The sequence below is a fragment of the Neofelis nebulosa genome, chromosome 7, assembly GCF_028018385.1.
Source record: "Neofelis nebulosa isolate mNeoNeb1 chromosome 7, mNeoNeb1.pri, whole genome shotgun sequence".
NCBI lineage: Eukaryota > Metazoa > Chordata > Mammalia > Carnivora > Felidae > Neofelis > Neofelis nebulosa.
In genome coordinates, this window is record NC_080788.1 from 73,616,633 (window position 1) to 73,630,791 (window position 14,159).

At 42.8% G+C, this 14,159-nt stretch overlaps 1 protein-coding gene and 2 gene segments (V, D, J or C); all 3 read left to right on the plus strand.

Moving 5' to 3' along the window:
- The first annotated feature begins 714 nt into the window (after positions 1-714).
- LOC131516908 (T cell receptor alpha variable 24-like) lies at positions 715-1,989 on the plus strand. The segment is given in 2 exon segments: positions 715-867; positions 1,028-1,989. Coding segments are annotated over 2 exon segments (537 nt in total).
- Positions 1,990-7,687: 5,698 nt separating this feature from the next.
- On the plus strand, positions 7,688-9,634 carry LOC131516903 (uncharacterized). The gene is made up of 2 exons (XM_058738473.1): positions 7,688-8,171; positions 8,435-9,634. The coding sequence occupies exons 1-2, from the start codon at positions 7,823-7,825 to the stop codon at positions 8,794-8,796; spliced, it is 711 nt and encodes a 236-aa protein (XP_058594456.1). The 5' UTR covers positions 7,688-7,822; the 3' UTR covers positions 8,797-9,634.
- A 958-nt stretch (positions 9,635-10,592) lies between these two features.
- LOC131517953 (T cell receptor alpha variable 8-6-like) lies at positions 10,593-11,200 on the plus strand. The segment is given in 2 exon segments: positions 10,593-10,719; positions 10,851-11,200. Coding segments are annotated over 2 exon segments (396 nt in total).
- Positions 11,201-14,159: the final 2,959 nt, after the last annotated feature.

Below are 14,159 nucleotides of genomic sequence, written 5' to 3' on the forward strand. Positions count from 1 at the left end.
GAAACCAACTTATACCACCAGTTTCCCAGAAGTAGATATATATTCTGAATAATCTTAATTCCTGCAATCGTGCACTATTACTTTTTTTCTGGGCACCTCTTATTTCTCCAACTACATTTCGAGCTCACAGAAAACAGAGAAGGTTGCTTTTGTAATTTTCAGAGCTCAGAGGGAAATCCTAGGCACAAAAATCACTGCTTAAGCAAATGCATGTATGTTAAGTCAAACTAACATTATACCTCAGACTCTTGACTTCAGCTCAGGTCATGATCCCAGCATGGTGGGATCGAGCTCCACTAAGCAAGCAGCTTGCTTGGGATTCTCTCTCTCTCTCTCTCTCTCTCTCTCTTTCTCCCTCCCTCTGCCCCCTACCCCACTTGTGCTCTCTCTCTAAAATAAAACAAAACAAAACAAAATAAATACATTTTTTGAAGATTCATGGAAAGATTTCTAGCCAAAGTGCTTTCCCTATCCCAGATTGCTATGGCACCTGTAACTCTCTCTGAAGCAGAAAAATGGCAGTCCATGATTAAGCAGCCAATGTCTCATAGGCTGCCCACTCTCTTTGTGTGGCATTTCCCCAATGCTTGTGGAGCTGGCATCAAAAAAAACCCCAAACAAACAAAAACAGTGTTTGATCTCTCCTTTTGAACCACAGGAAACTGAATCTAGGGCAGAGTTGGTTGGTGTGTTTCCAGGACATTTAGATGAGCTTGTCTGTGATTGGCTGTGCAACCAGATGTGACATTCTGTTTTCTGAAACAGATCTAGGCTGCAGAGCGTTCCTCTGCGGAGATCCTTGGGTAGGATCAATGGAGAAGAGTCCTTTGGCAGCCTCGTTGCTAATCTTGTGGCTTCATCTTGGCCGTAAGTCTTTGGGTTGCCAGAGAGATTCTGGACAGTCGTGGGTGGTGATGGAGAAGGGGGTGAGGGTGGTCAGACACCTCTAGGTGTTACTTGGGAACGTGCAAAGAAAATGGAAACTGTAGAGACCAATTTCTCTGTCTGACCCCGTCTTTCTCAACAGGAGTGTGCAGCGTATTGGATGTGAACCAGTATCCTCTGTCGCTTCATGTTCACGAAGGAGAAAACACCAATTTCACCTGCCATTTTCCTACCAGCAGTTTTTATGGTTTACAGTGGTACAGATGGGAACCTGCAAAAAGCCCCAAGTTCCTGTTTACAATTGCTTTAAATGGGGATGAAAAGGAGGAAGGACGAGTAAAAGTCACTCTTGATACTAAGAAGGGTTCTAGCTCCTTGTACATCAAAGGATCCCAGCTGGAAGATGCTGCCACATACATCTGTGCCTTGACAGACACAGTGCTCTCCAGGCACCTGCAGCCCATACCCAAACCCGTGGCTGGTGCCACTCTGGTCTCAGCGTTGACAAGTGCCATGTGCAGGGTGGAAAAGGCAAATTCACTGAGTTACAGTGTTTTCAATAATCAGAGGAAAGTGCAGACCCAGATACACAAACCTTCCAGTCACTGTAGCTCCCTCAATTAACTGGACTATTACTAAGCCCCACTGACCTCAACTCCCACCGATATATAAGCTGTGTCACTGAGTCAGGTCCCTTGCTTCCTCTTTTGGCATAACCGATTCCAGGTGCACTAGATGGTTACTCCAACCTAGGTAAAGTAATCTGGTTAAACTAGGATAATATTTACTCCTCACTGTTGCTACATCCTAAGCACTAGTCATTCGGTCATGTCTGTTCACATGCATGAGTGGAACATGTGAATGTGCCCTCTTCTCACTCCTGGCAAGGAGATCTGCCTGTGTCATACCCGGAACAGGCAATGCCAATTTTGGTTTTGGTTCAGTTCAACTTGCCCCTTACGTGATCTGGATTTCATCTCTTCTCATATATGGATATTTGCATTTTTAAAAATCACTTGGGAGGCCTGAAAGGAGCACGGATGAGGGAAGCTCACTATTATGCTTGATCTATCCCCTAGTTTGTACTGGGATTGCGATATTGAATAAGTAACTGAACTCGATGAGGATCTAAGTTTCTTTCTTTGTCATTTCCAGGCATATGAGGTGGGTAGAGCATCTGGGGCTGTGCTCATTTTGCAGACTTCCAAACAATCCAGTAGTTTAATACCCCATTGGTGCTCTAGAGGCCTCTAATCTGGAGCCTTTTGGGGTTTGGTTAACATGAATTAACTCCTTTCTGGGCCTTTTCATCTCACAGCTTGTCAGCTTTCTCCCGACATCTACATTAATGACTGCTCATCCAGCTTCTGTCCGGCTTCTTAAATTACGCTGCCAGTGCTCTCTTTGTCTCTTTCTTTTTGTAGATTTTTGGGTTTTGAAATCTCACTCCTGTCATCATCACATTTAAAAAAAAAAAACAAAAAAAACAACTGCATATTTTGAAAACAGTATTGGATTGCATACCGATCCCTCAGATTGGACCCTTATTTAAGAGGCACACATATGGAAAGATTGTTTTTCCAAAAATCATTCACAAGGTAGTAATAACTCCATCTGATGGTCAGACTGGGAACAGTTGAGCCTGTCATGTTATTGGAATGTGTGTAGAATGGGAATGTGTGTAGCACAAGACTGAGTGAGGAGAACGTACAGTCCATTGCCCAGTAGCGTTGTTGGAGGAAAACAACACAAGAGAAGGCCATTCACTGTTCTAGCCACTGGTCAGCTTCCCAAATTGGATCTCCATTATTACTGTCATAAAGATCAATGGCAGAAATTTCTAATATTTTCAGTAATAATCCTGTGGTTTTAGCTAACTCTGAATTGGTAGAAACAAAAGGCACAGAAGACAGTCAAGGACAATGTTTGGTTCGTTTGCACATTACCGCAACACAATGCTTCACAGACTTTTTCATGTAACAGGACAGAGAGAAATCGGTTGCATTTGCACAGCGCTTCCGGACAGAATGCCACTTGACACTGGTCCATGACCCCAGCTTCTCTGGGCCCCTTGCTTGCCTTTGGATGCGGGGGGATAAAGCTCTTTCCACACATGTGGCCAATTCCTGGATACAGTGGCACATACTTTGGAAAATCTACTATTAAAAGCATGGGGGAAATGTAAATCTGGAATGCAGACTCCTTACCAAAAAAATATCTATACCTTTACAAAAGTGTAACCAAGGAAATATGAACCACAATTCTCAGTCTCTGAGTGCTAAAATTGATCTGACATTGAAAATGGTCTGTCAAATTTTGATTATTCACAGAGATACAGGCATGCTCTTGTAAATAGCTCCACAGTGTGGGGGCGTCTTTTGTTCGTGTTTTAGAGTTTAGTAAATGGAATGAGAAGAACAAGTGAAGTATAAAAATCACATTGAACAAAATAGTCTTACATCTTCCTGTTTATTGTAGGGCCCCAGCGTGAGCAATCAGCCACCTGCTCCTGTGCTGTGGAAGCCCAGGGCTCACATCACACCCAAGCATTGTCACCATGCCTTCTGTGCCAGAGCGGGAGCGCTGGGGTCATATTTGAAAAGAAGTTCGGTGAAATAGGCAGATGTTCCAGGTGGAACTGTTAGAAACCATCAGAAGTCAGATAGAGGAAAAACACATTTTAATTCTTGCCAATTTCTCCCAAGTCCTCAACAAGACTCTTCAAAGGACTTCAGTGCCGTAACAGTTTGCTGCAGAATAAACCACCCCAAAACTTTTAAACAGCTTTTAAACAGCTACCGTTTTACTATCTCATGATACTTCTGCTCCATGTGGCGTCCAGGGGCTCCACTGGACTGGCACACCCCCAAACTGCTCGCTTAAATGTCTGGAGCCTCAGCAAGAATGCCTGGAAGGCTGGCCTCAGCTGGAACACCGGGATGGCAAGGCTCGTCTCTCATTTGCTGTATTCTCAGAGACTGTTCCTCCCCACATGACCTCTGGAGTGGTCTTTCCAGAAGGGAAGCTGTATATTATATCTTATGTGGTGGCTCAGGGTTTTCAAAATCACAAAAGTGGCGGGGTGCCTGGGTAGCTTAGTCGGTTAAGCATCTGACTTCGGCTCAGGTCATGATCTCGTGATTCTTGGGTTCGAGCCCAGGCATTGGGCTCTGTGCTGACAACTCAGAGCCTGGAGCCTGCTTCGGATTCTGTGTCTCCCTCTATCTCTGCCCCTTCCCTGCTTGTGCTCTGTCTCTCTCTCAAAAATAAATAAACTTTTTTAAAAAAAATCACAAAGGTGGAAACTGCCAAGCGAACTTAACATTTAGTCCTAGAACTGCCACGATGTTCCTTCTGTGGCATTCTGTTTGTTAAAGTGAGTCACAAAGCCAGCTCAGATTCATTATGTAAGGGGAGCATGGAATTCAGGAAGAACAGACAGTGGGGGTGGGGGACATCTAACCAAAAAGCGAATGGAATAAACACACTCCTTGGATGATTTTATGGCCTCTTAATTGTCTGTTGCCTCTAGTCTCTACTCCTTTGGATCTAACTTCTACGTAGCCACTAGAATTATTATAAAATATATATATTTGATCAGATCACTTCTTGCTAATCTTTGGGTAATGAGGAACCATTAGAAGTTGTAAAGATAAATTCTATATTAAAAGATATGAGTCCGTTTACGTTTCCCCCCTAATTTATCTTCTTTTTTTTTAAGGTTATTTATTTTGAGAGAGAGAGAGAGAGCACACACCTGTGAGCACACAAATGAGTGGGGGCAGGGCGGGGAGAAGGAGAGAGAGAATCCCAAGCAGGCTCCATGCTGTCACCTGAGTCAAAATCAAGAGTTGGATGCTTAACTGACTGAGCCACCCAGGTGCCCCTCTTAAGTTATCTTCTATGTTCACCTCCCACCCCTTTTCACTACATGCCACAGATGCGTATCTGCTATTTAAAAATTCTAACCACTTACGCACACACTGAACTCTTTCTTAAATCTGTGCCCTTGCAGATGCACCCCCTTTGCCCGGAATGTACCTTCCCCATTGTAAAATGTCTACTCATCCAACTTGTCCAGTTCAGACAGCATTGTGTATGTCTTATCTGCAATCTCATAGGATAACACATAGCATTTTAGTATAAATATTCTTGAATCTGTACTCCCTCGTGATTATTTTAACAAAAATATTTGCTACTTTGAGCTGTCTTATATTTATATTCAGCGCAAGGGGCGCCTGGGTGGCTCAGTTGGTTAAGCGGCCGACTTCAGCTTGGGTCATGATCTCGTGGTCCGTGAGTTCAAGCCCCGCGTCGGGCATTGGGCTGACAGCTCAGAGCCTGGGGCCTGTTTCAGATTCTGTGCCTCCCTCTCTCTGACCCGCCCCTGTTCATGCTCTGTCTCTCTCTGTCTCAAAAATAAATAAACATTAAAAAAAAAAATGTTATATTCAGTGCAAGCATTTCCTACTGGGAGGGGAGAGATTCCTTCTACTCCTCAAACCAATTCCTTCTTCTCTTCATTTAGCAAATTTCTACGTCACGCCGTGGGGCCCAGAGACAGTTTACAACAGAGAGTATGGTGTGTGTTGGAGAAGAGCAGATTTCTCCCGCGCCAGATGTTCTCGCTCCAGGTTAGGCTTCCATGTGCACTGCAGCCCTGCCCTTGTTCTGCCCAGAAGTGACACAATGATTCAAGTTTCCACAGTGTCCCTTCCAGACTCCTTCCTCTTTTGGTATGGGAAGGAGACTTCATTATCACAGCACTGGTTTTGCCTTCATTTGGGGGCCCTGAACCAACATTCCTGGGAAGGAAAGAGGATCCCAATGGCGTGTATGTCCAAAACGTTTATCTTAACTCATGGGATTTTCATTTTCTAGCTCATCCTGAAACTGCTAAAACAGAACATGTTCTGTTTCCATATTATTCTTTAATTCAAATTCAGATCCACTTTTAACTCTAACTTGAAGTGTTGAGATTTCTGCTATTAAAACATCTACATGGCAATTCTTCAAAGACATTAGAGCGCCTATAGTGGATTAAACCATGAACCTCCCAAAGAGAAGTCCACTTCTTAATCCTCGGGAACTGTGAATGTGACCTTACCCGACAAAGAGCCTTTGCAAAAGTAATTAAATTAAGAATAGCAATATAAGATCATCCTGGATTATCCAGGCGGGTCATAAATCCAATGGCAAATGTCTTTTTGAGAGACACACAGAGGAGAAGGCCCGGTGAGGCACTCTGGCTAGAGGTGGAGTTTGGAGAGATGCAGCCACAAGCCAAGGGATGCCTGGAGGCATCAGGAGGTGGAAGAGGCAGGGCAAGCTCCAACCCCTGAGCACTCAAAGGGAGCATTGCCCTGCTGACACCTTGATTACATACTGGCCTCCAGTACTGTTAGAAAATAAGTTTTTGTTATTCTGAGCCACCACGTTTGTTACAGTAGACCTAGAAAACGAATGTGGTTTCTCCCTAAAGTAACTTGACTGTCTACATTCCCAAAGGGTATATGCAAGCACACACATTTATTTATCATTTAACAAATATTTGAGTACCCACTGTTTGCCAGGTATTAGAATAGTTTGTGGGAACATGGTGATGAACAAAGACAAACATTGATTAAGTGACTACCACACGTCCGGGACTTTACTTGTGATACAGTAGCGACCAAAACAGACAAAATTCCTTGTTTTCATAGACCCCACATTCAAAAGAGGCACTGTCCAACAGAACTTTCTGAGGTAGCAGAAATATCTATATTCACACTGTCCACTAGCCACTAGCCCTACGTGGCTATTGAGAACTTGAAGCGTAGTTAATATAACTGACAAACTAAATTTTATTTTATTTTTACTTCTTTAAAGTTTTTATGGATTTATTTTTGAGGGATGGAGGGGTAGAGAGAGAGAGAGAGAGAGAGAGAGAGAGAGAGAGAATCCCAAGCAGGCTCTGAGCCCGACGCGGGGCTCAAAGTCACAAAGTGTGAGATCGTGACCTGAGCCGAAATCAAGAGTCAGACACTTATCTGACTGAGCCACCCTGACACACTAAATTTTAAATTTTATTTAATTTTAATTACTTTAAGAAGCCTCATGCGGCTAGTAGCTACCATATAGGTCAGCGCAATTGTTAAGGATGATATCTAGTACACGCCCTCGAGGTAGATGAATATGAGGCAGCTCAGACAATTAACAGATCATTATCACACAGGGCAATAAGTACTGTGGTAAGTGAGATTGAAAATCTTTGGAGCCATGGGGAGCTATTCTACCCAAGTGTTTTAAGGAAGCCTTCTTAGAGAAATTCATATGTGATAGATAAGACCTCTTCTTTCAAATTATGTTGATTTTTTAAAAAATCACTGATATATTGAACAAGTAACACATTGGGACAGTAGAGATGACCTCTAAACTGGTAATTAATAATCAGGGTAATCTGTAGGATGACAGAGAAATAGGTACTTTTTATCTTCTACATGGGTGACCTAACAATAAATTATGAGTCTTTTCCCACATTTATTTAAATATCTGTGACCTAGTATGTTCCATTAGCTCATGCACAGACAAACGCTACTTGTTTCTGGATGAAACTGGGAATGCCAAATGGAAGTTTTATTACCTGTTGACATCCTAGTTTTAAATCACAGAACCCATTTTTTTTTTTTAAAGACAAAGTATTCCTCCCTGAACAGTATCAGCAACAGTAAACTTTTTTTCCCCAAGTCTTGACAAATATAGGCACCATTTGAAGTAGAAAACAGTGGCTCAGTGGGTTAAGCATCTGACTGCCACTCATCTCAGGGGCTCCTGAGTTCAAGTCCCGCATCGGGTGAACTGGAGCCTGGCTTCCGGTAAAAACCCGAGCCCTGCGTGTCTCTCTCTCTCTCTCTCTCTGTCTCTCTCTCTCTCTCTCTCTCTCTCTTCCCCCTCGCTCATGTGTACCCTCTCTCTCTCTAAAAACAAACAAGCGTATAAGGAATCAGTTATAAAATCGGCACGTCTTGAGTCTGGCCCCCAGGAGGCAGCATCTGCAATCATAGACCCTCTTCTGAAGGTGATTGAGAAAAATAGTCTGATTGGCTACCTGAAATTGCAGTCACTTCTTTCCCCTTTCTTTCCAAAAGGCAGTGTAGTGGTACACTACATTTCTTTGGGTCTGGGAGACTCTTGTAACAAGGGAAACACATTTAGGAGCAACCAGATTCAGTCATTCTTTCTGAAGAGGAAGAAGAGGGAGATGTTACTTACAGTACCAGTGTTGATCTTGTGGATGCAAATATCACGTGAGTTTGAGATTTCCCTGATTGCTTCCAGAGAGCCCAGCATAGTGGAATACCATCTGCAGGAATGAGATTTTTCTGATTAAGAGCAAAAAAATTGGAGAGGGGGAGCTAAAAAATAAGAAAGTTAGAGGCACTTGGGGAGGGAGACAGGGAAAGAAGGAGAAAAGTAGACAAGAAGAGTGTAGCTCAGAGAATAGAGATCTAATCAGATTTTCTCTGATGCCTCCCATTGGTTTTTTGTTTGTGTTTTTTTTTTTTAACAGAAGTGAACGGACAAGAGATAAAGCAAAGTCCTCAATTCCTGCTTCTACAAGAAGGAGAGAACTTCACCATTTCCTGCAATTCCTCAAGGACTTTAAACAGCTTACAGTGGTATAAGCAGAGGCCTGGGGGCAGTCCCGTCCTCTTGGTCACCTTAGTTAAGAGTGGAGATGTGAAGCAGAAAAGACTGACAGCTTGGTTTGGAGACACTAGAAAGAACAGTTTGCTGCACATGGTGGCCACCCAGACTGCAGATTCAGGAGTCTATTTCTGCACAGGGGCACAGTGTTCTCAAAGCACCTGCGACCTGTCCCCAAACCTTGCTGTGGAGCTCCAGGAGCAACTCTTCCTTATCTCTCTTTAGGGCAGGAGTCAGAGAAAGCTGAAGGCACAATGTCTGTGTAAAGTTAAATGTTAAATAATTTTAAAAGAATCTCCAGACTCAGATGGCTGAATTGTGAGAATTCTATTAAACATTTGAAGAATTGGCATGAATTTTAAACAAGTTCTTCCAGAAAATAGAGAGTAATTGCTAACTCCTTTTATGAACCTAGTATTACGCCAGTACCAAAATCAGACAAAGGACATACAGAAAACTGCAGAGAAATTTCCCTCATGAATGACTATAGGCACAAAATTTAACAGAATATTGGCGAGTAGATTCATCAATATATAAAAAGAATAATACCAAACGCCAATGGATTCTTCCCAGGGATGCAAGACTGCTCTGCTTCAATGTTTGGAACTTAACTGATGCAATCTACCTTCCTAACAGGCTAAAGAAGAAAATCACATGATCGTGTTAATCTATGCAGAAAATAAGTTTGCCAAAATTCAACATTCACGCTTGCTAAAAATTGTGACAAACATAGGAGTAGTGAAATCAAATCATTATTGATGGTGGGGCTTTCAAAGTCTTCAGCATTGCTCTGTTGAATGTCCCTTTGTTCTTAAAAGTCCTTTTCCCTTCTCTTTCTGGACACCAGTCATTTCTGACTTGTCACTTACTTCTCCAGGCTACTCTTTGAGGTTTCTTTGGTACGATTTCCACTGCCCTCTCTTTGGTGGTGGGTTCCTTGGGAATTTCCCTTAGTTTCTATTCTTTTCTCTGAGTATTGCTTTTCTCAGAGTATTGCTCTGAGTGTCTTGGTGAAATTATATCTACTATTTAAAGGGAGTACTATATCATAAATAATATAGTGGGTGAGGGGCTGGGCTTGGTGTATAACAGAATTAGATTCCAATTCTTATGTTGTCCTTGGACAAAGTATTTAACTTCGTAAAGATTTGATTTCCCGTCAGTAAGTTAGGATAATATCTACTCTAAGGGACATTAGTAGTAAATTATCAGTGGTTAATAACACGGATTTTTGAATCATTCTAATGGGACAAATTCCAGTTGTCACTTACTGTGACCTTGGAGAAATTACAAACTTCCTTCCACATTTCAGTTTTCTCATTTATAAAATGAGGATGGTAATACTATTTCCTTCATTTGGCCAAATAATAGTACTTACTTCTTTTTTTGTTTTTTTAACGTTTATTTATTTTTGAGAAAGAGAGAGAGACAGAGCATGAACGGGGGAGGGTCAGAGAGAGGGAGACACAGAATCCGAAACAGGCTCCAGGCTCTGAGCTGTCAGCACGGAGCCCGACGCGGGGCTCGAACTCACGGATCGCAAGATCGTGACCTGAGCCGAAGTCGGCCGCTAAACCGACTGAGCCACCCAGGCCCCCCTAGTACTTACTTCTTAAGATGAAAACAGACTCTTAGTAAGCAGCCCCTTAAACACACTCTCATCAGATTATAATGCTAAGAAATTCATTCAAGCCTAAATAGGAGCAGGAAAAAGACAGGCACAAAAACCTTGACACAATTTGTTACCATATTTGACCCCCAGAGGGTGATACTGTGTAAACTGGAAGAGACTCTTCTTAAAAAAAAAAAAAAAAAAAAAAAAAAAAAATTCTACCTCACTTCTGTGAGCTTCTTTACCTTACAGCTCAACAGAGGCACACATTCTGAGTAGGCTAGACACCAGGAGCAGTCATTGTCAAGGAAGCGTCTCTTACTAACTATCTCTAGAACTTAGCCTTTGAACGGGGATTTCTGGAAACTCAAATTTTCCTTGTTACAAAGACTCAGCGCAATCCAAGACTCAGCACAATCCGGCAGGCTTCTTCCTGCTCCTCAGGGGAAATCTTCCAGAACACAGCCGTCAGCTTCCTCACCGCCTAGCTATGTGCTCAGTGACCATCCTGCTGTTTGGAATGCTCTTCACAGTGAGTAAGTAACACTGTATTTTACGCTCCTGCCTCCATGTCAGAAACACTGTTCTGACTGGAATCTGCAGGGAGACACTGTCTCCTTTTAAGTACGTCTGTCCTGGTCTCACTGACTCAGCATTGATGTTTCAGGAGGAACGGGAGCCCAGTCAGTGACTCAGCCTGATGCCCAGGTGTTGGTCTCTGAAGGAGCCCGTCTGGAGCTGAAGTGCAACTATTCCTCTAGTGCAACGACTTATGTCTTCTGGTACGTGCAGTACCCCAACCAAGGACTCCAGCTTCTCCTCAAGTACATATCAGGGGACACCCTGGTTAAAGGCCTCAACGGTTTCGAGGCTGAGTTTAAGAAGAGTGAAACCTCTTTCCACCTGAGGAAATCCCCAGCCCTTGGTAGTGATGCAGCCAAGTACTTCTGCTCTGTGAGCGACACGGTGCCTGGGTCCGCAGGGGGAGCTGAACACAAACCTTGGGACTTTTCATGACTCAAGAACCCAAGAGAGAGTCTTCAGGGAAGAATCCTCCCTGAAAGGGTCATGTTTCCACTCACAGATCGGAGGGACATCGTTTACAGTTTGTGTAAATAATTCTTGGCAAAGAGTGGAGCTGGTCTCTGTCTTCATAACCACACACATAATTCTATTTCTTGAAGTCTAAGATCTCAACAGTTGTGAACTTCAAGCACCTTAGGTTAGGATGCTTGGCCAGGCTGGGTGGAGAAGCTTAGATCTTATGGCTTCCCCTTGGATGTGGGCACCAAAGCTGTCAAAGACTTTCCCAACAGCCTAAGGGATGTAGCAGAGTCACCCTTGTTTGGGGTTATCCAGGGTTCTCTGCAAGAACAGTAGAAAAAGTGTGTAAATTCTATAGCAAGATTAAATTTATATGTTGCAAGAACAGTAGAAAAAGTGTGTAAATTCTATAGCAAGATTAAATTTATATGTCTTATGCTGCCTTGCCAATCAACAAGAAGAGTTCTTGATCCCTGCATGTCAAAGTGGGGAGAAACACTAAAGTTGCTATTCCTGTTCCTGTGTACGCTTTAACGGGGATAAACAGAACCTCAGGAAGGATTGCCAAGATCCTGTTTGTAACAAATTTAAATTGGAGTGAAAAAGAAGAGAGAAACCAAGAGTTAACCTTACCACTAAGGAGATTCAGGGCTTCAGGAACATTTCAGTTTCACCAATTAACCTCTGTGTTTTGTATTCTTTGGGCACCTGCAGCTGGTCCCCAGTCCTGCTGCTGGGGTTGTGACACCTAGCGTCAAGGCAGCAAAGTTGTTCTCGACAGGCGTTTTGGAAAAGCAACCCCAGTGAATCAAGTATTTTTAGTAGTCTGAAAAAATTATCTCAAAATGCAAATATATACATTTGATAATATAGCTATGCCTTAATATGGGCTTTGCCAACTTCTCTTCCTCTGCATCAGCTGAGGAAGTCAGTAACTCGGTCCATCCTCTTATTTTTTGACGTTATATAATGTGACACTCTAGGCCACTCAGGCCTACACACTGAAGTATAACAATGGCTTTTCATAGAGTTCTATCTCCCCAATGTTAGTTACATTAACTTATTTCCCACCCTTGCATAACTGGGGCCTGCAATGTGAGTACTTTATTTTTGTTCCAGTTTCTTCCATATCTTCCACGGACATTTCCTTCTTTGTCCTATCTCACCGTTCCCTTTTCTGCCTCTCTTGGTGCCCTAAAAGGAGCTGGCAAGAGAAAACTGACTTTTGGCTCTTGTCTATCCATCCCTATTCTGTGATCTTAGACAGCCTTCCTCTATTCTGAAAGGACAATTTCACCTACTCAGCCTCTCACAGGGCCATTCTAAAACACCTTCTAGAATAAAGATGTCCATTTATCAAATAAGAAACTAATAAAGACTAACATAAATGATGGGCTGAGCCTCATTGTGCCACTGAAGTAAAATATACACTGGCTGTTTTGTAAGTGGATCGAATACTAAGTTGCAAACCGGCCAGGGGTTTGAATTGCTCACAACGTATAGTTACTCGTATGAAACAGAGAGAGAGTTGGGTTTTTTAAAAAAAATTTTAATGTTTTATTATTGTATCTTTGAGAGACAGACAGACAGACAGAGCATGAATGGGGGAGGGGCAGAGAGAGGGAGACACAGAATCAGAAGCAGGCTCCAGGCTCTGAGCTGTCAGCACAGAACCCGATGTGGGGTTTGAACTCATGAGCTGTGAGATCATGACCTATGCCGAAGTCAGATGCTCAACTGACTAGGCCACCCGGACGCCCCTAGGGGGAGCTGTTTTGATGACTTAACCAGGAACACAGGCCAGTTAATTAATTTATAGCACCTGTGAGCATCCAAAGTCACTAAACCCTAGATTACAAAATTAAGCTCTAGCTCTTTGCACAGTAGCCATCTTCCAAAGAATTGTATAAAGCTACTAGTTGACTTGAATAAATTGAGTACAATATGAGACATTTTTCTTGGAAAGAGAAGATGCAATCTCAGCTGTGGATAGAACAGGTTTCCCTCGGCAGAGATTTAGGAGATAAAAACACAAAATACCTCCGGCATCCATGTTGCAGACTTAAGTTAAAGGAATAAAGATATCTCAGGGATTGAGTTGAGGAAGGAAGGCAAGGACATGAATATCCACAGCTGCGGTAAGAGGAAATACGTATTTGAATATTCATAATGCTCAAGGTAGTTTCAATAGATAAGTATATGTATTTCCTCTTGAATCCACCACCTCGCTTGGATGCATATTTATTCTCAATGATTTAGGATGGTTACCATACCACTTTTGCATCAGACTTGTTCAAACTTTGATGAGGTGGGGATCTTGTTAAACTACAGATTATGATTCGGTAAGACCTGTAACTCTGCATTTCTAACAAACTCCCACGTGCTGCTGCTGGTCTGCTGACCACCCCCCCCCCCCCCCCCTTGGCAAGGTTTACACCGCCTGAGAGGCAGTATTCTAAGCTGGTCAGGTTTGTGCATTCATCAGGTGCACTGCCTAGATTCGAAGCCGGACTCTGCTCTATGATCCTGGGAGCTTAATTAACTTCTGTACCTCCATTTGCTCCTCAGGAAAAATAAGAATAATGTTAGCTACCTCCCGGAGTTGATAGGATGAAATGAGTTGATTTATGTAAAGTGTTTAGAGAAGTCGATAACTGCTAGTTGTATGCATAGTTTATCAAGTTTACCAAATCAAAAATACCTACGTTTTGGCCCAACTAGATACTTTGTATACCGGTTTATTAAAAAGGGAAAAGGTGACTAATTGGATCTTGTGTGCTTGTCCTACCTCTTCACACAACCCTTGTCACAGGCCAGGACATTCACACGGGATGGGTGATTTCCCTTAGGATGATTGTGGCTAACGATGGTGACGTGCTCTTGGATGTTTCTGGATAAGGACCCTGCTAGACCTTTTTGCTCAGTCCTGTTG